Below are 25,120 nucleotides of genomic sequence, written 5' to 3'. Positions count from 1 at the left end.
AAAAAAATCAGAATTAATTATACCGTTAATTATATCTAAGATATATGCAAATTCTTGAATGTAGGATAAATATAGCGTAGACAGTTCGATAAATTCGCTGAAGAAAGAAAAGACCCGATGAAGATGCTTCAATTATTTCTTTTACATTAACTTGCATTTTGCTTCACTTTTACTTCGTTTCATTTTATCAGAGTTCTATATTCTTAAGTTACGCCTCCGTTTCTCTCTCTAAAAAAAAAAAACATCCGTCAATAACTCGAATATATCTCGCCGCCACGTAAAACAAAGCAGGAATGCGCATTGAAGAGGCAAGAACGAGAAACGAAAGTGCAAAAAAGCGCGGAGGATCCACGGCTAGATGGGCGCAAGCTATCTCGCGCGGACCCGCCGCGTTCACGCCATTGCGAACTCGTCGGTGGGGTACCGGTAGGGCCCCCGGAGAGGGAAAACTCGTGGGGGCCTCGGTGGGCTCCTCCGTCAGCGGTGGCGGCCAGCGTTCGGGCAGGACTCCGGCGAGTCGCGCGATACCTGGCGCTTCGCTTCGATCGCAAGCCGAGGAAGATATCCCGGGTAAGAATCGATAACGACGACAACGACGGCGGCGGCGGCGGCATCGCGATAACGAAGCATCGCCCGAGAGAGAAAGATCCGCTTTTTTTTTCATCTCCCTCCGCGGGTGGAGGACGGCCCTCCCGCGCGCACGCGAGGGAAGCGCATCCCTTTTCTCTGTCACGCGAAGTGCGGGAAGTCCGATCGGCCGGCGATCGGCGGTGGAGGACGACGAACCGGAATGGAGAGGAGGCAGCAGCGTCGTCGTCGTGATTCTACCAGCTTCCAAGGTTGAAGGCCCAGCGCGCGAATACACAGCCGGTGAGTCATTGTCACGGAGATCAGAGCGGCAGCGCCTTCTCCCTTTTTCTTCCTCTCTCTTTCTCTCCTCTCATCGTCCTCGCTATGGGCGCCGAGTCGCCCTCACGCGTGTTCCGCGATTTTTCGAACGTGCTCGCAAAGGCTCGTTCATCGTGTAGTCGATGCCGATTGTACTTTGAGAGTTTCTACGGAATGAAAATAAATTGGCTTTTCTTGCTGATAGCTGAGTTTAGGAGCTGAGTTTAGGTTGGAACCGACCTCTCATAAGACTCCCTTTTTATGTTGGAAAATATCGGAGAGATAAAAATAATTTATTTTTCTTTTTTCTCGAATACTTTTTTTTTAATTTCAGAAAATATGTAATTATATGTAATGTGTTTTTTAAATTAGAGAAAATATGCAATTATTTCTGACAATTTTCGAAAGTAATCTGATGAATTAAGTTAACTCGAACATTCTTTCAGTCTTCTATTAAATCATTTTTTAAAAATATTTATTTAGAAATTGAAAAGGAGCTATAATTGAGAAATTTTTTATGTTATATAAAAATCTTAAATTCAAAGATTTACTATTGTAAGTCCGCATACCTTTCGGAGTAACGGTATAATTAATCAAAGATGGAAGAATTTGTTTGCACGTGGTGAGAGTCTTATGTGTGTGTCTGATTACACAGCATGCTGAAAAATGTCGCGCAGGGTCGTTTTCCGAAACATGAAAACGCGTTCTAAAATTCTCCGGAATCTGTAGAGCGGATCGACCGAAAAAGTGGAAACGGCCGGATTGTTAATCACCCGTTGCTTTCACCATACCGACGAGTCTTTCTTGTTATGCAAAATCAGGTTCTTTGTCGTTGAACCGTGAATTAAAAGCTCGCATACAGCGTTAAAACGTTCCATATGTATTTTCTTCTCACGAGGAAAGAAAATACGTGACCCACTGACGTGCGATCCTCGAAAATGCGATCGCGTAAGCACGAGACAATTGTGTGAGCATATATTTCCACGATGTTTTATAATACTAAAGGAACTGTTAATAAAATTACCATCAATTTGTTTTCATAAAGAAGCGATGTAATGAAAGTAAAATAATAAGGACAAATAATAAAGAACAAGTTTACATAGTTTTAAAGCTTAGTCGTGATTAATAAAATTACTAATTATTCATGTGTGTGTATATACTGGTAATAATTTTATTAACAGACTGGTTTAACTTATTATTACTAAAGATAGCAGTTCTCTTCCGTATTTTATTCATGCCAAAAAATTATTTTTATCGTAAAATACATTGCGTTGCAAAACGACGCAGCTCATTGTATCGTATTTCGTCACACTCTAAACTGCAGGTAGCGTAGTTTTCTATAATGCGCGCGCGAAATCACTACTTCCATATTACTCATATTACAGGATAATGTTTTACTTTCCTGAATGGGCGGATTATTTCTCGAATAGGTTACACACGCTGAAAGCGCCCGATTTGTGTCGTTAGCGGTGAGACGTTACTCAAGAGTTCTCTTTCTCGAATTTCGCTGGAAGAAGCAGTAATAATAGTTTGTAAATTTGCTCAAGTACCCTAGCACAAAATCACAAACACACACATGCACTTATATTTGAGCAATAGAAAGAAATATACCGGAACCGCCGGATATCCTTTTGGTCTAGATTTCAGTAAACTTAGAATCTTCTTTCGATTTTTCAAATTCAAGTTTTGTAACAGAGATACTTCTTTTAAGTATTTTTCTAACGTTTAACTCAACTAAATAATTGGATAGTTACTCGCTGCATTAAATTTCCGCTATGCCAGTCCAGTTTATATAATTTCAATCCAAAGTGCAAAGTCTTCGGTCTATTTATGCCTTTTTTCTCTCTCTCTCTCTCTATCTTTCTTCCTCTAAAGATATGAATATTATTTCTCAAGACACATTTCCTTTCATTTCCATTAATAAAAAGCAAAAGCGTTCGCGCCGGCCCCGTTACTTCCTTCGCGCGTTTCCACATTAGCGTATGCGAGGCCCTGGCGATCACGAGGCGGAAAGGTGAGGGTTCAGTCCTCACCACCAATCCGTTCACTTCGATCGGACACGGCGGATACGTCGACTGTATAATTCGTATCGCGAGTTGCCGTGATTTTCATTAACGGCGGACGCGACGATCGACGTGCGGGGCCGTATCTCTCCAGCGAAATCGTGAAGTCACGCCGGGAGACTTTAACGAGCGCATATAGGAGCACTCTTCGACGCTTCCTCGCACGGTGTTTCAATCAGTGATTTGCAATTTCAATTGGATCTTCCCTTTTCGTTTCTTGTCCATCCCGAGCGGGGGAGGGGCGGGAAAGGAAAGGCGGAGGAGAGATGCAGTGATTGCCTCCGTGGAATATTGAAAAGTCTAACAGCTGACCTCGCTTATATCCTGCATTCTCCGATGAAGTTTTTACGGCCCGATAATGCCCATCATCGCTTATAATGAAGTAGTAAAAGTACTATCGGCATTCAGCCGCTGTCTAATTTTATTATGATTGAACGTTGCATGTTATCTGTAGAATGACAACGAAAATACTTTCTACCTACGTTCTATTTGATTAATAATACGCAAATAGTTAACGTCAACTGTAGCAATGATATATATATAGCCTCTATATTACACTTAAATATCTCTATCTAACGGATTGCATTTCTCCCAATTATTTTTTCGATCTTATTCTCTAAATTGAAGTATTTTAAATTAATCTTTTAAATTGCGTTAAGTGATTTTTTTCTTTAATTCTTCGTTTGTGCCGCTATATTTCTCTTATTAAGAAATGTTAGGGGCAGATAAGAAGCGAAATATATACGGACACGATCTTTTTCTCCTAAAGCTATAATCTCGGGATTACTAGCGTTTAATTAATCGGGATAATTAGCAATATGAGTGCACACTTCGGATCGTTTGAGATACGCGCGTTATGTGGGTCGGCGGGACGGTTTTCGGTAGACTTTCCATCACGGTTTCCAACCGCGTTGCGTGTACGGGTAATTATGGCGGTAACACTGCAACAATCCAGGCCATAGTGTACTTTATTTAGGTACACGGACACGCGTGCACGGTTCACTGGCGTACAAACATAGCCGGTAGAAATCAGTGCGTGGGATAGTCTCACAGTAGATTCTGGAGATCATGAAATCGAGATATTATTTCCGTTCGCTGAGAGCCGAGGGACCGCGAAACAAGTGGAGACATTCCGCGGTTATATAGCTTCCAATTTTCACTTATCTGACGTAAACCGTAAATATAATCCAATCTGCATGTGAAAAGAAACAAAAGGAAAAAAACTAAAATCAATCCAGCTGCGCAACTTAAAAGATCAAAGTCAAAAGATTTCAGGTCTTTTCCGGCTCGTTGAACGCTCTTTATACGAGGCAACGGAGTTTAGGAAAATACTTGACTCCGCATTATATGAAATGAATCGCATGTAGGTATCCGCCCGTTCCCTGAGCAAACGTTCTCGTTTTCAACCACTTACCCCCTTTGAATCGCATTAAAGCAGCGTGACCGCGGATTTCAGGATCGCGATGCGAATTTGCGCGATCGCCGTAAGAGCGATCACGCGACCGGCGATTTTTCCAGGTATCGCGCGCGAGGTACGGGTGTACACGTACGTCCGGTGAGATATTAGACGTCACTTTCCGCCTGCTTTCGACATGCTCAGCTGCGCGCAATAGGCATACGCGGCAAAGGCCCGTTTTTCCTCAGCGTATATCATCGTCGGCCTTTACCGGAATATATTGGCCGCGGCCCCGCATGCATATATCCGCACTTTCCTTCTCCGTACCATATATTAAACGGCGATCCAGTTGCGCGCGCGTGCAAAGGCCGGCGAAGAGCCGCGACGCGGGCACGATCGGAGCGGGCGTTTAAATGGTGAATTCATATCACCGCGAAAACGCACGGTCGTCGCTCGATACAACTGTTGCAGAAACGGGATATGCAAATGAACAGTTAACCGGGCCCCGCGAGAGGCGGTTATTGGTCTCCGCAAAAATCACGGTATTACGTAAATTGAAAAGGACGTATAATAGAGGTACCGCCGCGACACAGTTCTGTCGCTGCTACGCTGGATACGTGGACGCAAATTATTCAAACATTGTATAACATTTACACACTCGGAGTGTTTGCCATCGATGGAAGTTGTCTCGAGAAGATTAGTTTATATTTTTAAGAATTTTTCAAAAAAAAAAAAATTATAAAGTCAATGTCGTAAATCACGAATATTTTTTCTTCAGAAGACGCTGGATTAATTACAGAATAAATTTCTACCGCGCGACTCCGACTTATTCTTTCCGAGATGTTTCTTTATGAAAGGTGTTGGCCAAGTCCGTGATGTTTCGCGCATCCGTAATCATAAGCGTGGGTTAAATCATTCCATGCACGATCGTGAGACCAAGCAAGGACTACTCGACTACGTGCAGCGGGAACCACAGTTCCATTGTCATTGCAGACGTCGACGCAATCGTATGTGCCTGCAAACCCGCGGGCTCTTTCTCCTCTCGTATATGCGGGTATACGTTAAATACTGCTTATGCGGGAATATCTCATCGGTCGACCGTTGCAGTGACACGGAGACCCAGGTGAACTTAAACCCGCGACTTCGGCCATCGAGAAGTTGTGCCACATCCAGAAATGAATTTTCTGTCGACCCTAACTTTCGAATTCCTCGTCAGGATTACAATTTTCTTATTGTTTTATTCCTACATGTTTCTATAATTATCGTCTCGTATTAATTTAGATTCAATCTATATTTAATTTTTAATTTCGTTATTTTAATAAATATAAATACTTTAAATAATTACATATAGTGGCAAAAATTGATACATTTGGGCGAGTCTTCAAAAAATAAAAAAAGGGGGGATAATGGTCGCTCGTGCGAAGAAAAGAATCTACCGCTTGTCAAGTCTCGTGTAATACAGATTGCACCGTTATTTCTTGTCAGTTAAAAATGTCAGCTGTTTGCAAACGTATAGAGTGTATAAGGAGTTTTATAGCGACGATCCGTTGATCCGTTGATGACTTCACCGATGAACACGTGTTACATCGCGGTTATCCACGGCATTACGATGGCACCGCGGAAGATATCACAGCTATTTTTGCGGACGCGATTTAATCCGACGCACATACGGCGTCGTATGACACAACATTCTGACTCTCGATCATCCGATACTTGTCGGATAGCAGTATTATAAAACTACGCGCGATTTACAGTCGCTTTGGGCGCGTACAAAAAATTCTGTTACTTATCCTTTTCTCGCGCCTGGAAAGACGAAATTATAAATGAACTGTCTTAAAATAGATCGTTAAAATCAACATTGCAAGCGTTCTTTTTATTTTCCAAAAAAAATAATTGTTTTCCGTTCTCTACAAAGAATATCTATCATAATTCCCGTCAAACAACGCGACGCGAAGTGGCGATCTGCGCTCTGCGCGCGAGCATTCTTTTTTTTCGATAAGATATGGTGCGCGATTTCAATCTCGCCGGTTCTCACGGGGAGAACGCAGCATGAACGTTTCTTGTACCTGAGCCAGCTCAGTTTTCAAGGGACGCTGATGAGTCATCACTTCTAACGGGAGATTCCGGGACGAGGGGGAAAAAAAATGTCATTCCGTCAGCGTTTGCGGTGGTTAGAAATGCGCCTCGTGTATCATCCGAAGTGTGACTCTCCGCAAAGCCGCTCGCGCGCGAAAACGGATTATGTAATTCCGCGCATTCCACCTGGACGACGTAAACGTAACATCTGCGCTGACGTGATATTAAATCGTCATAAGTGCCAACAAATCGCACCTGTTACAAGAGTATTGTACAAGAGAATATTCTATACAAGATGGGTGTAGTGCACTCGATCGGCGGTGGATGTTTGACGCCTGTCTCTAAAGGATCGCGCGAAGTTTATGTAAGACGAGGGAATCTTCAAGATTTTTTTAGTTTCATAAATAAATTTACAATTTGCACGATAATTGTACAGTTTTATAATTAAATCTAATCTTATGCAAAAAGACGGCGATGGATGTTTAACGCCATGTCTCTAAAGGATTCCGCAAAGTTTATGTAAGACGAGGGAATCTTGAAGATTTTTTTAATTTCATAAATAAATTTATACAATTAATTTGCACGATAATCGTACAGTTTTAGAATTTGATCTAATCTTATGCAAAAAGACGGTCGTTATTAAGTACCGACTCGTGGACAGATTGTGCTTATACGGCGACAATTTTTTGCGAGAGTTACAAATGCGACGTTCCAACAGAATGTATTCGGTGTGTACTCGCCGGACACCCGATACGTTTTCGCACTCGCGTGGAACTCGGAAACGTGAACGCATACCGCAAACTGACACGGTGAAGACGAATTAAAACCTGTTGTTGCGTTGCGATGCGATGAAGCAGATGGTTTATGCGTTTCTCGCCGCGTGTACTTTCGCAAGCAGTTCGAAATAATATCGGCCTGCAATGCCGTTCGATTTACATCCTCGCCGTCGAGATCAAGGTCGATCCTTTCTCACAGGCAGGAAGAGACACCCCTGATTAATTTAATCGCCCTTCGACAATCTGGAGCATATCCGCGCGAAACGTATGTATAAGGTATCTCTTCAGACACGATGTTTGCACATCGAAATTCATTAGGGCGATGCGCGCGGAACATCGATGGGACTTGTTCTCCGATAGGAGAATAATGGACATCGTTATACTTCATGGCGTCTAAGATTTGTTGATCCTTCTACTTGGAAGCGCAATCTTGCGCGTTCTTGCTATACTTGTACTATCGTAAAAGTGATACTGAGTCGTTTCCGCTTTCTACCATTGTGTCGCACCTCCAAAGTTTTATCAAAACGCGATCACGGAATCGCAAATACGGAAGTATATATATATATATATACTAATCCTGCACCTATAGTCTCTCTACGAGAAAATTTTATCACGGTATAACCAGAGATAACGTCGAAACTTTCCATTATTCTGTCGTGTGTTCTAACACGGATGTTTTTTTTCCCCGAGGAGTGCGCGTTGTTCGGACACCCGTTGTACGGAACGGATTTCGAAGCGTCGAAGGTACAGCGTATTCGCGAAAAGCCATTAAAAGCTGCCGTGCGGCAGTGGCAATGAAACAGGTGCTGCGTGCGACGTTTTTAGGTCGCGGGCACCACCGTTAAATGGGATGCTGCGCTCGCTTCCTCCGAGGCATACGTGGTACACGTGTCTCCCGCGCGCAAAACGCTGATATTTATCCTCGTGCGAGCGTCTTCCTGACGCTACGAAGACTTCCCGGCGAGCATGTCGTCTGATAACGGTGATGAGTCCCTGACAGCTATTCGGTAGAACACGATGTCGCGCCGCAACGCGGAACGCGGAAAGCAACAAATGTAATTAGGCGGCGATTAAATTGAAAAAAAAAATAGTAGTTAACAACTGCGATTAAACGTGAGATTAAAATAGAGCTTATCTCATGTACGACTGAAACAGATACATTACATGGAATACGAATATGAAAAAATAGTGTAAGGCAAAAAATAGAAAATAATACGATAAAAGGTTGGTATAAAATTTCTAAAAAAAAAAGAACAAAGTAAAAAAGAAAATATAGTGAAATCAAAAAACAAAATACTTGGAATAAAAAAAAATACAATGAAGTGACAGGCTGTAATTATTTAAGAATAAAATTTTTAAAGCTTGAGTCAATTAGAATTTCGAATGTGTTTTGCGTAAAATCGGAAGCTGTTCGTGACGCGAAGAAAAGATCTTCGCGTTATACGATTCTGAGATATGACAAATTAAGAACGCAGGACCTTGTACACCGAGAAAGTCCATGATGTAACAAACATCTAACAAGCTATCGTCGCCTACGTGCGCGTCGGCGTCGAGATATTATGCAAGAAAAATGAGCGAGAGCATTTTAGATCCGCGGCTCGTAAAAGCAAGCGATCCAGAATGCCGGTTGAGGAGGAGGGTGAAATACGGAAACCAGTCAGTTATCGATTTCCCGGCCATTCGGAGCCTGCACTGACGGTATAGCCTGCAGCAGCTAGCTGACATTTTGCGCCGCGCCGCTTTTCATAATTGCGTCATTAAACGTACTGTTACACGCCATGTTATATCGCCACCGCGGCGGTAATTTCCGGCAATTACTATCTCTATTTTTGATCCATCAGCCGATACTATGTAAAGCTCGATTGGGTATTTCGCACACGTAAAAAACTAGTAACAGTCTTAAAACTGACAGTCTAATGACGTCTTATCTCGAGTCGTGATATTTAGCAAGCTAATAATTCTAGGGACGTAATTCGCGAATTTGCTTGGTGATTTAACGATCAAGATGTATATATATAGAGAGAGAGAGGAAATTATCTAAATACGGAAAGAAACATGAAAGATCCGTATAGGTATTTATAGATGCTTAACAATACCAGACAGCCAGGTATGCACCGTGATTACACGGCGTGTACCAACCGCGGAGGAAGATACATTCTCCGCAGTCTGCACGTTCCGTTCTTTATGGACGATCGAGCACGGGCAAGGGAACAATTTGCTGCATCGCGATAAAATTTGACGAGGCCATCCCCCTTTGTTCGCCGGCGGGGAACTACGGGATACTACTTGCAGTTTTCCGTCGGTGAGAAGAATCCGAGGGGCCGGATCGGTAGAACGCATCGCGATTTATCGAGACGGAGCTGAATTCCGAGGCAAGAAATACGTTGTGCGCGCAAAGTTGTCACATTGCAATCTAATAAAGACATTTTCAACATTCTTGAATAACGATTGTATTGGAGATTAGAAAGTAAAGCTGAATTATTCAATTTATTAAGCTCTAACCCTTCACTAGTTGCGATTCCTCATCTTTCTTATTTAATATAACTGATGATAGAGTCTCTCGTATTTAATATAGCCATATTCGATGATAAAAGGCTGCTCTCTTGCTTCTTGATTTTCTCGTCGCTTAAACGGTATGGGCATAAATTCGTCATGAAAACGTGTTGACGGCCACGGGATGTACTGTTGAGTTAACCATAGCGGCGCCGGTATTCCGTATAATCGGCACGTCTTTGAAATTGCTCGGTGCTTGCTTGAGTCAAACCGTCGGCCGTGCTCTTATACATGACTTTCCAGGACGAGCCGAGCAGATACACGGTGGGATACACGCGAAAGAAATTCCGTCTTGTACGCGCAGGGAGGCTTTAATAACAGCCTCCCGACGTGTTGCGCAATAAATCCGATCCCGTGCGGACATCCTTGCGGGGCGGCGGCAGCGATAAATTCATACCGAATGTCAGAGGGGTCTTCCGCGCGTAGGAAAGCGTTCGAGAAAGTTTGTTCGTAAAATTTTAGACGTAATTTATTTTGCTCGCCGAACGCGAACGTCTACCGCATGTTTTATGCGATCCTTCGGAGAAGAATATTAGAATTTCCAAGGGTATCTACGATATAGGACTATATCTTTCGCGCGAGTAAAATTTCCTTCCCTTCTTCGTTCGTATGTTTTCATGCGTATCGAAATTATATCGTGTCTATTCCTATAATAGAAGACGCCTGTTTTCTTATTTGAAAGTTGTAACGATGATTGCTTCGGCTAATTGATTCGATCCGATCGAATTCGAAACTGAAACTGATAAGGGAGAGAGAGAGAGAGAGAGCGCTCCTTTCTCTTACTTTCCCCCTCAGCGGCGCTAAAGCGTGGCTAATTAAAATAAAAGGAGCGACGTTACATTATCTCAGATTAATTCGCGGAAATTTAACCGGTCGCATCTGCAATCTCTGTGCAGCCACCGGAAAATATGGGCTCGGAAGCCTGGGAGCTGGAGAGGAGGTACTCGGTGCCGGGAGCTCTGGACACCAGGGGGCTGGAGCCGCCGGCCAGCGAGGATCTGCACGCATGGTCGATTTACAGGTGAACACTTGTAGTTAAAGTGCAAGCGTGTAATCCGCGTATCCCCGCGCCGTACGTCGTGTCCAATCCAAGCCTCACCGGAGGCGGAACGCCAAAGCGAATGCTATGTCATCTTTTTTGCCGCTCGCCACATGAACGGAATTGCCGATCGGAGACTTGTTGATTTACAATATACTGTGTACTTTCGTGTATTACAAATCAACGGTGTCGTTTTTATCGTTAAAAATATTAAATGTCAGTGAATATTATCGAGCCGAGCATGCGTGACTACGGAACATAACGATTAACTTGAAAATATTGATATTTCAAACCACACGCTAACATTCTTCTATCTAATTCTTCTAATCTTTTTTTTTTTTTTTTTTTTGAACAATCCGCGATCGCGAGGTTCAGAGGAATGCGAATAGCGCCATGTACTACTCATATACATAATCTAAAAAATGTATTTTAATCATCTAATTAACTCTCTCTCTCTCGCTCTCATCTAATTAATTAAAAACATCTTGTATATAAAGAATGGATATTAAGCATGGTGGAATGTCGACGCGCGAGAGGTATACGCATTTCCGCGATTCCGCAGGCAAAACCTGAACTCCGACTTCACGGATTCCGCGCTCGGCTCCGCCGAGAAGTCGCCGCTGCCGTACGGGAACTTCCAGCTGCGCGACTCCACGGTGCAGAGCATACTGCGGCATCCGCGGTACGGGCCTAAGAGTCCGCTTGCCAACAATTCTTACACGTACTTGAAGTTCGGTCTGCCGCGCGTCCTGCCGCCCAGCTCGCGGAATCGCGACGGCTCCAGCGGTTACGATTCCAGCGAGGAAGGACGACGCGTGTCGCACGCAGGTAAGTCTAAAATAGAGCTTGGTATATTTTCGAAAATAGTGCCGTACTTTCCGATTAATCGATCATTCTATTGCTCTTTAATCAGCCATTCATTGAAGATTCCGCATATTTTTAGAATATTTTAAATAAGTTTCGAGTTATTCTAAAAATTTTCTATGTTATTATTACATTATTTCGCAGTTCATTCATCATTTGACTTGGCTTGGTGGATAAAATTTAAAGATCATCAGGCTTACAGATTCTATTTCGATGTGTAGGTGCTCCGGTGCACACGACCTCGATCATGCGTTCAGCCAGAAGCGATCCAGATTTCAGGCATGTTCACGCTGTCCCGCTGAGGGAGCCAGCGCATTCACAATTAACTGTCGCGAGGGACCATCCGAGACTGAGGAGCGCCAGCGAGGCTAATCTCCTGCAGAGCCCCGTCAGGACCAATCGGCGACACAGCATCGCGCCGATTGATCCCGGATACATAGCGCACGGTAACAGGAAAAAAATTAAAGATATAAAATAAATTCAATTTAAGCCACGAAAATTACGCACTTTCTCGCTGTTTTTGTTCTATTATTAAATTCGCGGAAGTGAGTTTAAATCGATACAAATTTTACGAAATGTCATCGTTGAAGAAGCTTTCAATTCTTTCAGCCTTTAAAATTTTTGGATTTTAACAAATCTGACGTATTATGTGCGACGTACATTTATTCTAAACAGGACACGGTATGCTCGGGCCGGAAGGTTACGCGCTGCCATTGAGACCCATGCCGTGTCTGCAGCATCCTCATCTGCAGCTGCGAGGCGTGGAGGCCTCAGGCTCGGACGGGCTGCCGCTTCTTCGTGGTATCACCCTCGAGGCCGGCGCCGCCGAGGTGCTGGCCATTATGGCGACTACCGAGAAGGAGGGCACGCAGATTGTCGAGACGATTGCCGGCAGGAGGCGTATAAAAAGGGGCGATATTCTGCTCAATGGAAGATCTGTATCGGCACGCAGTCTGAGGTACTTTCTAATCTCCTTGCGGCACGCGTATGCTTTCTTGTAACGCAGTGAACCACTCTAAACGTGTTACGCGATTGGCAACAATACTCTGTGAGAGGAACGCTTCTTTGTTAAGTACGTCCGTAAAATTTATCACTTTTTAAATGAGCGCGAAAGAATTAAATTGATTAAAAAAATAACTTTAGTTAGCTCCTTGCCGTCAAATGATATTCAGTTGCACTAGAAATTATATACGGTAAATTTATTATGAAATAATAAAAACGGTTAAATGAGGTAAATATGAGGATAATTGAACGAGATATCTACGGTCGGTTTCATTAATGTGAGTCAGCTTTATCTAAGTTGACTGATTCTTTTTGTTCCTTTCTAGATCATAGCACCGGCTATGATCCAAATAGAAAAGGAACATTTAATTAACTACGGCTAACGGTAACCGATATTAGCGAAACAGGCTGTAACTAGCGAATGCATTAGCATACAAATTTTCAAGTGGAGTCGAATAACAAGGTGAATAACAAGCGCTGCTCATTATTCAATTATCGCTTCAATTGCCGACTTAATTATTGCTTCATACTTAATCTCGGATTGCAACTTCTCTTCCACTACGATGATGAAAAATCTTTAGTTACATCATACATTTTAGATCCCGCATGCATAAAAAAGTATCAATTAATTTTCATTACACGATCATAAATTATACGAGAGTAATACAAAGAGTATCTTTTTATTTAAATTTCGTTTTACTCTTCTATTAATCATCTCAGCTAATCCGAATAAAAAATAGATTATCTTTGATATGATATTATTCCCAGATATAATCTGAAGTCTTTATTCGAAATGCCGTTTTTATCAGAATGGTTTAATCAATTATTATTATTAATATTGCAACGAAAATAGATCTCGCGTCGCCTATCTGCCCACGGAGAATGGCCTGAGCCCCGGACTTACGGCTCAGCAGACTCTCAGCTTCTACATGTTGCTGAGAGGCGGTCGCAACACCACCACGCTCGAGGCCGAGGCTATCTTACAGGAGCTCGGCTTGGAGGCGACCAAGCACTGCCTGGTGAACACCCTGACGACCTCCGAGGCCCGGCGGCTGGCCCTCGCCTGCCGACTGCTTCAGGACTCGCACATTCTCGCCCTGGACAGACCCACGCACGGCCTGGACATCTTCGACGCCTTCTTCCTGGTCGAGTACCTGAGGCAGTGGGCCAGCCGCGGTCAGCGTCTCGTCGTCCTGACCCTTCACCCGCCCACCTACGAGATCCTGACGATGGTGTCAAGGGTCGCGCTCACGTCCGGCGGTCGAGTTATGTATTCCGGGCCCAGAAGAGACATGCTGCCATATTTCGCCCTCGCCGAGTTCCCCTGCCCGCCGTTCAAGAACCCGTCCGACTACTATCGTACGTGGCGAAATTGTTTTAAATTAGGCGTCGCATAAAACGCGTGGCGAATATTCTTGACAAATTGTGAATAAAATTATTTTTAAAAACAATGTTGCTGACAAATTTATAATTTTCTTTTTTTTTTGTAATAAATGATGCGGATAACAATTCTCTCTCTTGCTTTTCCAGTTGATTTAGTAACGCTGGATGACCTGTCGGCGGAAGCGATGCTGGAGTCCTCGCAGAGGATAGATCATCTGGCGGAGCTGGCCAGAACGAGGCTACCTCCGATCAGCGATCCTGGACCACCCGGCGCACTTCCGCCTTCGATGTCCGGCCCCAATATATTTGTGCAATTCTACGCGATACTGTTGCGAACGCTCATCTACAGTCAACCGTGGACGTTAACAAGACTGCTGCGGAAGGTCATCATTTCCGCCTCGCTCAGTGTTCTACTCGGTGCAATATTCTGGGACATCGCCGGCGAGTCAAATCTACATCTGCGAGACAGGATAGGCTATCATTACGCTAGTTTGGGCATCTTCTTCTGGCCCCTGAGCCTCCTGGCGATGTGCGACGTGGCGAACAACAGGCCGAACGTGGAGAGGGATATCAGGGACGGGCTGTATGGTAGATTCATGTACATTCTCGTAGAGGTAAGCTTGAATTCGTCGAGATCACGAATCTTATCTTAGCGAAACGTATAAAGGAAATACGTTTTTTTTTCCAGCTCATCTGTAGCGTGACGTCCTGGTGCGTGATCTATCTGATATATCTGGCGCCGGCGTTTGCGATGTCGGGGCTGCATCTCGTGCCGGACGAAAACTTGACGTCGCTGTGGAATTATCTCGCCATCGGTTTGCTGTACCTGATGCTGCAGCACCTCATCTGCACGTTCTTCGCGCACGTGTGCAAGTGGACCTATCTGGCGGCGTTGTTCGCCGGAGTGGTGCTGGGCGAGATGACCCTGGCCGGCGGGGCGACTCTGCATCTGGATAATCTACCGTCGTGGTATCAGCAGATCAGCCCGATGCAGTGGTCGCTGTCGCTGCTGTTGCCGCGTCTGCACAGGAGCGAGAGCGTGGGGAAGCTGGCCAATTGCAAGCCCAAGCAGATCCAACGGCAGGACATCATCATCCAGGCGGCGTGCGAGCCGCCCGACGGTGCGCTGGCCCTTCGCGAGATCGCCCTCGACAAGTTAAACGTGCGCGGGGAATTCTTGCTGGGCGTCGGGGTGGCGATCGTCGCCGTGCTGATCATCTTCGGATTTCTGTGCGTCAAGTACGCGACCCCGAAGAGGCCCAGGAGCGCCCCGAACAAACCCTGACGTGCCGCACGTTGAAGAATCGTCATCGCGAAGTAGAATCAAGACTGTACAATCCGAGTGCCACGAAGTCGACTTTAGATTATTCGTGAGCTTTCAGTCTTCGGGGCGAGTCACGACGGTAAAGCCCCTCGTTGAGATCATGTGCTTCATTGTAGATTAAAAATCATGTACCAGCCAGGTATGAACTCGTCAAACATTTTCGTCGCTGACAATCTGTCTTCGCGCGTGTCCTCTTGTCGTCTGTAGGTCTCTTATTTTTAATTTTTAGCGTATCTATCAATTTTGACGGAAGGCACTTTGGCAGAATCTACTTCGCTAATTCGCATCGCGCTCGTAAAGTTTCGTCAACGTCTACTCCGTTGCGATTCTTTAAAGGAACAAACTTTAGGGACTCGCAGGGTAGACAGAGAGGCGGTATGGAGTACAAAGCTTAACGAGACGTCACTTTAGCCTACAGTGGCTGCAATAGAGGGGATTCACTGTTTACGGACGACAGATAAACGCGCTTAATACTTCGTATATTGTCCTTTAACTGATATTGTTATAATCGTATGAAATAAACATTTTCACAAAACGAACAATTTTTGTCCGTTTCTCTGATACTTTACATGACCTTCTAAAAATATCGGAAAACTGGATTGCAGACTTTTGTTGTTACATAATTTTAGAATCGGGAATATTTTGCAATATAATTTATTATTCTTACAGTGTTGTTGATTTATATCCAGATAATTTATTTTAATTTTTTAATTTTAACCTCAATAATTTTTTTTAAAGAGAGACCAGAAAGACTTATGATTAATAAAATTTAAGAAAAGAAGTTGACGTAGCTATTATATGTACATTTTGTATAAAACAAAAATTAAGAAATATTCAAAAGCGTTATTTCACTCGGTTATTTTAAACCGATAAAATTTATAAACCGATCATATTAATCGTTATTTTAATGAAACACTATCGAAATCGATACTTTGCAGGAAATTTTAGTACCAGCAGGTAGCATTTCGATAGCTTCAACAATGTGATAACTGATTTGTCCGAAGTTATAACGGGTTCCCGTTCGTAGGCTCCATCTAGAGATTGTATCTGCCGATATTGAAGATATCTGTCGTATAATTAATTTTAATTAGCAAGAAAAGTAGTACTGAGATTAGTTGAGAAAGTAGTAATTTTTTCGAATCTCCCTTAAACGTACGATTAAACGAAGCGGATTTAAATGTCGCGATAAAAGATTTTACGATTGAACAAGAGCTTATGATAGACGGGATCGTAGGTAGACTTGAGGTACATTTTCGTTTCGGGATCGATAAAATGTCACTCTTTGTAGGTACCATACTACGCAAATCAAGCTATAAAGAGCCTATGTCTAATAAACGAGCTTCAGACGTCTATTAGAAATCGATACCATGTCGAGCAAATTTATCCCGCGGATGACGCATGCTAAGAAATGCGAAGTGCGATTAAAAATAAGAACAACTCGCCTCTTCGTCCACGCCGCAATTAGATATATCCTCTGCTCGCGTATATTTTATTAAACGTAAAAAAATTCTAACACCGAAATTAGTGTGAAATTGCAAACACAAGGAGGGATAATTGTATGTACCCGCGGATGCATTAATCGAATCCAAACTTAGCCGCTATCGCCTCCTATATTTAGCGTCACATTTAGCGCTAAACGTGGCTGCCTGATTCCAAATTTTATTCGGCTGATATATAAAGCGAAAATCCGGTGAAAATCGGACTGTCTCGCCGTTTAAGAGCGTTAAATAATATTATTTCACTGTCGCTATTTCGCGTGGAGTAATAATCGATCTTTAGCGGTTTTCGCGATGCTCCCTTCACGTCGCCGTGACACAGAGGCGCATCTCGACAATTCGTTTTTACGTAAGCGCTTACTTTCATCGTGATCAAGTTTGCAATTAATTACGCCAATTAGTGCGGCCGACTCGTTCGTCGAACTCAGCGGCAACGTTCCTCGCCGAGAGATCGCTTATCGGTTTTTTTTCTCTCGCGCGATACGAGGACGGTTGATAAAAGTGTTAAGAATGGAAGGATTCCAATCACACATTGATTCATGCGTGTACTCTTATCTCGTGATTATCAAGATTGCAGATATTTCGCAGATATATATTTATCTCTGCCGTTAAACGTTATTAATTTTTTAAAATATTTTGTAAAGTAAAATTTTATCGAAAATTGCGTTTTTTACACACACATATTTTATTCTTGTTATTAAATTTGAAAAGTTCATTAATATCAGCATAATTTTCGATGGAATTTTAATTAGGGAAAATTAAATGCTTTTGACGATATCGTTAATGTCTGCTGATAACATATCGCTGATAATATCCATCCAATATTAATTTATTTAATAGCAGAATGACTCGTTCCGTTTATATAAAAGCGAAAAAGTATACAGTTATGAGATACGTTCACATTATGAAACAAATAAAATGTTTCGCGTAAAATGATGATTTTACGTTTTAGAAAAAAATTGAAAAAATCTAATATCTATATCTCGCTTGTATTTGGTTTTTTAATAACAAAAATGTTGTTTTCTAAATGAGTGAGAGGTGTGGTTTCAATTGCTGGTAAATATCAATAATATTGTGAAAAAAAAAAACAAATTTATGTAACTTTTGTGCTAAGTAACTCTTAAACTAGAAGCTCCCGTTGTTTAAATAATATTGTGCAACAATTTAAACCGCGCGGAGAGAAATATAAATGTTGGATCTCTCTCGGAACCAGTTTTTCCCTCTATATACGAATATCACCCGCCAACTCGGTTTCATCTGTTCTGAAAAATAAAATAAAAAATAGAGGATCGGATTGCAGTTAAATTAAATTTATAAGCGAACGAGAGTTTCCCTAACAAAGGTGGAGCCAATATTCTATCGAAAGCTGTTTGCGAAAACAGCTGTTTGCTCAACGGCCTGTTTTCGCGTCGATCGTATTAGGGAAATTGTGTAACGTTTACAAGCGGACTCGTTAAGTCGCGTGCCGATCCTGTAAAAGGGATTGTCTGCGCGAGTATCGGAATTCGGGGCTCGGATATCGAGTCTAAATAAAGCGAGGCTGTCGGCTACAATAAATCGAGACTCCTTTGTAATGGGTCCGTACTAGTCCGTAATACAGGACGCTTCATAAGCAACGCGACGTAACTATTCGCAAATTGTATTATCCTTCGGTAAATCTGGAGTAGATTTTTTTGGCGAGGAAGAAACGCAGAGGGGATATGAGCTATCTCGAGCGAATCTCAACTGTAATTCGAAACATGCACGTATATCGGGGATTTTTTTGCGGTTTTCGTTACGATGGGAGTCTCTCACTTGTGGAACACTCGGTACCGCTGATTTCTCAATGAATCGACCTTTGTACGGCCACAAGAAACTCGTTCATCGGCGGTTGGAGAAGCCGCGGTGGAATGCCGGCGAATTATTGCGATACGGACGGAAATTGAGGATCCCCGCCGCGTTTGTGTAACGTCGCCCGTTCGCTCGCGGGGAGAGTTACTATGAGGCGATTTACGTAATGAACTAAGAGAGCGAGAGAGGAGCTTCTCCAAGAATTATCGCTATGCCGTCATGCGGCCCACGCCGCGCGCCGGCGCTTAATTACTCTCATCGACGGAAGTGGTCGTTTGCAACGGTAATCGGCAATTTATGCCGGTTTACGCGCCTAAGCTCCAGTAATCAAAGGGTCGGCCCTTTGGTGACGCGAGTTTCCCGACGCATTGTTTCTTAACGTCGTTTCACGGATCGGAAGACTGATCGCAGCTTGCTAAAGATATAAGACCTTAAGGATCATTCTTAAAAAAAAATCAAACCTTGATCCCTCCTTCTTGATAAAGTAAATTAATTTTAATTGCCTTTAATTAGATGAATTAAGCTCGAAAATGGAAAGTAAATTCCCTCAAAGTGAACTAAAACGTATGAAGTTATTTTAATTAATCAGTGTTGTTTGAATAATAAATATATAATTTGCAGGAGAAATTATAATAATAAAACGGACAGTCAACTAGAAACAATTAAATTATTAATGTATATAATAATATTTTATATTTTATAAATAATACATATTATTATTATAAATGTAGACATAAATATTATTATAATCCTTATTAAGTATTACTAACATTATCAGTAGAGTAAGCTCAAACGTTGAAAGTTTTAGATCAAATTTCAGAGGCTCAAGATGAAGGAAAAAAAAATAAGAAGAGTTCATTGCAAAAGAGATAAAAAAGAAGAGTAAAACGTGCGAATCACCGTAGCCGCGTCTCAATGAACGATTGTGTTATAATATGGCGAGGAGCAAGACTTTCATGCGATAACCGTCGGTTATACAAGCGGCAAGTGAAACCGCGTTATTTCCGGTCGCCCGGTTCATCCTACGCGCGGCTATTGAAATTCCTCCTATGCCCGCACCACGGAGATCGATATTGCCCGGCAAACGATATCGGATTTGTAATACATCTCAGCCTTACCACAGATAAATATATTGAGGGAGGAAAAAAAATGAACAAATTTTGTAGAGAATTACGACGTTTTGTTGCGCGCCAATTTCTTCCGAAGTTGCAGTAATGAGAGATCAAAGTAAAAGTTGTTCCAGTTAAACAAGATATTATAAAATATATTATAAAGTCAAGAGTCGCATAATAATAGGAACTTTCGTTTATTCTTATCTCTTAATGTAAAATACAATTTAATTTGCAACCAGTTGACGCAAATAAGACAAGTGTCGGAAACAAGGTTTGCAAGCACAGCTCCGTCTTTTTAATTAATGTTCCTCCATTCGGACAAAGCATGCAGAAGGTACTTTTTATAACACTTTTATTGTTAGCCTCTTTCTAAAGACCATTTATAGTCCCCCTTCAATGGCGCTTTCTTTCTCACGTATCGGCTTCTTGTGAAACGAGAAAAAATTATCTTTCGGAGTACGCCGCTTTTCTCTCCTCGCAGTTGTGTAAACCAGTCAGAGGTTTTTAACTGATGTCGGAAATAATAAACTTGCAGGTCTTCCCAAATCGATCTTGTGCGATATGCCGTGAGTTTCGTTACGTATGAATCGCGCCGCTTCCTATACAGCACAAAGTGACGAAAGAAAATTGTTTACCGCCGGAACGCGTTGTTGTAAGTTTTACACAGCTGCATTACCATAAACCACACGCGCTCTCTTCAATGGATTCCACGTTCTCAATTATTCAATGATTACATCCAAAAGTATGTGACACAGGAAGCCAATTACCTCACCCGACACGCCGCGTATAAACGATTCGAGCATCCTCCTCGCGTACACACGTGCGGGAGATCGAATTCCAATGAACAATCCTCCATCAGAGAATATGCCGTTTTACAAATAACGACCGATCAATTCGTGATGTCATCACACGGTATTTTGTATCGGTCCGGAGAGGAGAATCCTATCCTTCCCGAAGCGAGGCACGGCCTTGGCCGATATCTCGCGGAGCATACTTTATTTTATTGAATTATCGCGCGGCCTCTACGTCGGAAACGTAAATTTAGGTCTCTCGCGCAATTAACTTGTAAGTTAAGCAAATGTATCTCTATAGGAGATCGCAAAAATTAAATAGGCTTAACTTTAGGGCGCACACAGTATAGGGAGAGAATCTAATCGAGTCACAGTTAGCGTTATCCCCTCAAAGCAATACTTTAGCTCTCTTCGATAAAATAATTGCTTAACAATCTCGCTACTTTTTTGTGATAACGTGCACAATAGCTGCACGAGCTCGCGCAGCGCAGTACGTTCGCGATTGCAGAGAACTCGCAAAAGCCGCTCTGCAACGCACACATTCCGCGAAGCGGAATCCAAAACTTTTTAATTTCGCAACGAGAGTACGAACTCGTTTGTAAGCCGAGCTACCATCGTTTTCCGCGCTCGAATTGCAGCGGGTGCCAGGGACCGGGCGAATCGATGCTAAAAGGGGGCCAACCGCGCTTATACACCACCCGCGACCGGCACACACCACCCGTCGACCCTACACTTTTTCCATTAACGCCGATTCGGCACGATCCTTCCCTCCCAAGGTCTGGCCCCGGCTATATGGGAGGAATAATAAGATTCCACACGGGGGAGCGACGGAGGACGGACGACGGAGGTCGCAGGTTCCCGCGTGGGCGCGGGAAGCGTGGTCTTTCTACAGCTTTCTCCCTCTTATCCGCCCTCCTGTTCGCCCCCACATCGATTACTTTACTTTGGCATCGTTTGCCCATCCTATTGTGGATCCTACATAATTTAGGGCAGCTAGATTATATAAAACATTATTTTACGCTAGATGAATCTACGTCTACGTTGTTTATTGTTATTAAGCGTCGCCCCGTTTAATTGTCACTGCGTAGGAAGTTCCCTTCCTCTGTCGACCCTCTTTCATATAAGTTTATTCTTGCGAAAGGAAGTCCCAGAAAGTAACAGATATTTACAGGGATTTCGTGGACAATGAGTTCTTGCGAGCCAAATAAATTAAGTGGCTCTAAGCGACCCTTCTGGCCCTCAATACGTTAATGCAATCCCCTCCCCTCCCCCTCTCCCCCACCTCCGTCTTATTGTTACCTGTGACACATTCGTGCGGGCCAGATCTTCTCACGCCTGGCACTCGTTTTCACGGGACACTCTGGAAGGGTCGCGAGCATGACGAACCTTCTAGGAACTATATGCTCGTGGTTGTTTTATATCACGTATTCTGAGAAGTCCCTCGCTGCATTTCCGCAGCCAATGTCGACAGCGGATATGCTTCGCATTATGCGGGACGTTTTCCTCGAGTTACATACCCGATTGTGTCATTAACAAGTCGAAACTGTCAAGACATCGCTTCGGGAGAAGGAAAAAAAACAATCGATTCATTCATTCTGCCTATAGAGAAGATCTTGTTAAGAAAATGTTGAAAACGTGTTTTTACGTGAACATAGACACGTATGTAGAAAGAGATCTCTGTTTTCAACCGATAATACAGGAAAGAGATAGAAAAAGATGATAATGAAATGCAATTTTTCCGGAAAATAGAGGACTTTCAGGCAACATACGTGTTTTAAAATATTTTGACTGAATTATATATTAAGTAGCGACTTTTTTTCATACTAAGTGGCTATATAGTTGAACGTGAAGTTTCCGGTTGGAAGAAAGCCAGAAACTCTCAAGATATTGATGAAAATTTACATGAGAAAAATAATCTCAATAAAAATAGCTGTTCGTTAATAATATACAATTTGAAAAAGGTAAATTATTCAAGAAGTATTATTATAATTGCGAATTTTTTCGACCATACCCATCGACATCCCAGCAATTATGTCCATCAATTTTCAATTTGATTGCATTTGACGCAAGTCTGACGTGAATTATTTTTCTCGGAAAAATCTCCGTAAAACGACAAAAAACACAGTCCATATCTTTATTTATTTTTGTTTGCAAGAAATTATTTCTACGTCAGTTTTGCCAGTGGACGTGCCGCGGTGCGCTACGGTTTGCTAGATTGCAAGTATTTTTTAAAAATTAAAATAAACGGTATTTTTTTTATCGAGCTGTGCATCCGTGCAAAAAGAGAAACGAATTTGAACGAATTTTAGGTTCGACCGTCGACGAACTGCTTCGATAACCCCGTGGATGGACCTAAAAATTCCTTCGAACTCGTCCCTTTCTACGTCGATCGACGGGATCGTCTAAGAAGAGCGGAACGCAGGGGAACTGGAGCGAAACACTGCGATGGGCAGTTTTACGGCTATAGATGGTGAACGCGCGCGGGAGAGTTTACGTCGTGGGCTGTGCGTGCCGTGAAGAATGTGGGCGCACCAGTTTCGAGAGTCATTGAGAGCGGGAGATAGGCGGGCGCCCATATTCAGACAGAACTCTACGGTCATCCTCGGAGCGTAGGAGAGGATCAAAAGGAGAAAAAAAAAGAAAAAAAACATCCGGATCCACCTACGGATCTGAATGTTTTATCATCTGGGTGGACAAGTAGCGGCCTGATTGCCCCCGATGATTAACCATTATTTCAATTAAGGTTGAATTTTTCAGATTACTGAGATTGTTCACGGGAGTATCTGTGCTCGGGGCTCGCAAACAGAGAGCCACGATCAATTATGGTTATTACCGTAATTGTTCGTCTATATTTGGACATTGCTCATTACCGCTATTATCAATTGCAGTATTAACTGATGCCTTGGAAATGACAAATTTATATTTGCTTACTAATCGTAAATCGAAAAATAAAAACGTGTATCTGGATTCTGGAAATTCGTATTTTTTTTCATAAAAAATTAAATATTTCATATAAAGCGTTATATTATACGTTATTTGTATAATAATAAAAAAATTAACCATTTAGAGTGTAACATTAATGGAAATAGAATCGGATATGAAAGGTCTCTTTTATGAGACAATTACGTAATATCTTTTTAAGCATCGATAAGCAACGTTTATTTTATATTTCCAGAAATGCAGTACTGTCGCGTAATATAAACAATCGGTTATTTTTCCGAACGTACTACAATCTACCGCGCCAATTTGATCATCCGACATATTATCGATAAACGCGACACTGTCTCTCTCCTTCTCCCCTTTGTGCAAATATCATATGCAATTTAAATATCCCATATTTATTCCGATACGAAGCGTATCAAGCGAGCCGTTTCGCGCAGTATTATCGGAAACAAAGGGATAACGTCAGAGCGTGGTAAACGTGATTCAGAAGTTTCGCGATGGCTAATCACACGTGTAGGTAAAGCGACGTAAAGCGGCGATTAAGTCAGGATTTCCGCCGGCGTAAGTCGGAGCAATGATCGATGACCGCGAGACGATCGTCGTCGACCTTACCTGTTTGTAGAACGAAAAAAAAAAGAGACGAATGAATCCGACGGATGAATCTCGCGCGCGCGGTTGTATATCCATCCCTTTCTCATTATCACTGACAACAGGATGCGGTTAGTCACGGCAGCGCTGACGAATCCCAACAAACGGCGGCTATTATCTGTCGTCATGGAAAATAATAGCATCTTTAATGCAAAACGTTCTATACGAAGCAGCGCATTCGTATCAATTTGGAAATTAAGCTCTCTCATTGTGACACGAATCTCGCGTACAGAAATACGCGTAGTGGAGTAAAAGTTTTTTTTACACGTAATGATCTTGGCGCACGGCTATTTCGGTGAAGAATAACATTTTATTTAAAGCACCATCGTGAAGACGCTCTAAGAAAATAAAGCTCAATTTTATAACACCGGATGAGAAAATTAAGACTCTTTTCATTTTTCAAAGAGAAAGAATACCATACGTACGAAATAGCCAATCCGGTTATTTCCCCGCCTGAATCCCTTTCCCTAGACGAGCTGAAGATATTGTCCCTAATGCATTTATCTTGACTTCTTTTGAGTCGCGCTTAGTTATTTTTATCTCATTTATTTATATCTTTAATTATGTTTCCTTCGTCCACAAGGACGGTCGCACTCCGCGCCGAAAGTCCTACGCGCTTAATGCTATGAATCGTACCTGTCCCTCTAAGTGGCGCATAAAGAAGCCTTTTATAACGTGTACGCGAGAGCCGGCGCTGCAAAGAAAGCTGCCGGATGCGGTGGGGAGGCGAGGGGGGCCTCATTATCTTATCTCGAACCATTTCCTGTCAACCTGGGGCCGCCTTTCGTAGTGGTGTTACGCACATGCATGCACACCCTCGCACGCAGTCGTGCAACGCGAATGCACTCACGCACGTGCACGCGCTTGTGATGGGGGCTTAGGGCCGCTTCCGGTGCGTGTGCGTGTGCGTGTGCGCGCGTTCGACGTCGCATCTGG

General features: G+C 42.8%; 2 protein-coding genes across 7 annotated transcripts in view; one reads left to right on the top strand and one right to left on the bottom strand.

The window, feature by feature from the left end:
• LOC105455839 (ATP-binding cassette sub-family G member 5) overlaps nt 1-25,120 on the bottom strand; it is a 39,143-nt gene that overhangs the window by 4,397 nt on the left and 9,626 nt on the right. Inside the window, exon 1 of one of the 4 annotated variants that reach the window (XM_011699474.1) lies at nt 11,856-11,904. The exons of the other annotated variants lie outside the window; for them this stretch is intronic. The gene's annotated coding sequence lies outside the window, so the exon portion shown is untranslated. Of the gene's footprint in view, nt 1-11,855; nt 11,905-25,120 lie in introns of those variants that run through there. 4 annotated transcript variants of the gene reach the window in all.
• On the top strand, nt 519-15,903 carry LOC105455841 (ATP-binding cassette sub-family G member 8). 3 transcript variants are annotated; one of them, XM_011699477.1, is made up of 8 exons: nt 519-870; nt 10,649-10,773; nt 11,354-11,619; nt 11,877-12,101; nt 12,331-12,613; nt 13,511-14,016; nt 14,188-14,654; nt 14,729-15,903. In XM_011699477.1, exons 2-8 carry the CDS (start codon nt 10,661-10,663, stop codon nt 15,323-15,325), a joined length of 2,457 nt encoding a protein of 818 aa, XP_011697779.1. In that variant the 5' UTR covers nt 519-870; nt 10,649-10,660; the 3' UTR covers nt 15,326-15,903. The 3 variants fall into 3 exon arrangements, with proteins under 3 accessions (XP_011697779.1, XP_011697777.1, XP_011697780.1); XM_011699475.1 differs by lacking the exon at nt 519-870 and adding an exon at nt 5,785-6,787; XM_011699478.1 differs by lacking the exons at nt 519-870; nt 10,649-10,773 and adding an exon at nt 10,924-11,007.

This window comes from Wasmannia auropunctata, unplaced genomic scaffold (assembly GCF_000956235.1).
Source record: "Wasmannia auropunctata unplaced genomic scaffold, wasmannia.A_1.0 LD335828.1, whole genome shotgun sequence".
Taxonomy (NCBI): domain Eukaryota; kingdom Metazoa; phylum Arthropoda; class Insecta; order Hymenoptera; family Formicidae; genus Wasmannia; species Wasmannia auropunctata.
The sequence above is the reverse complement of the archived record's forward strand: the minus strand, read 5'-3'. Positions and strand labels throughout refer to the sequence as shown.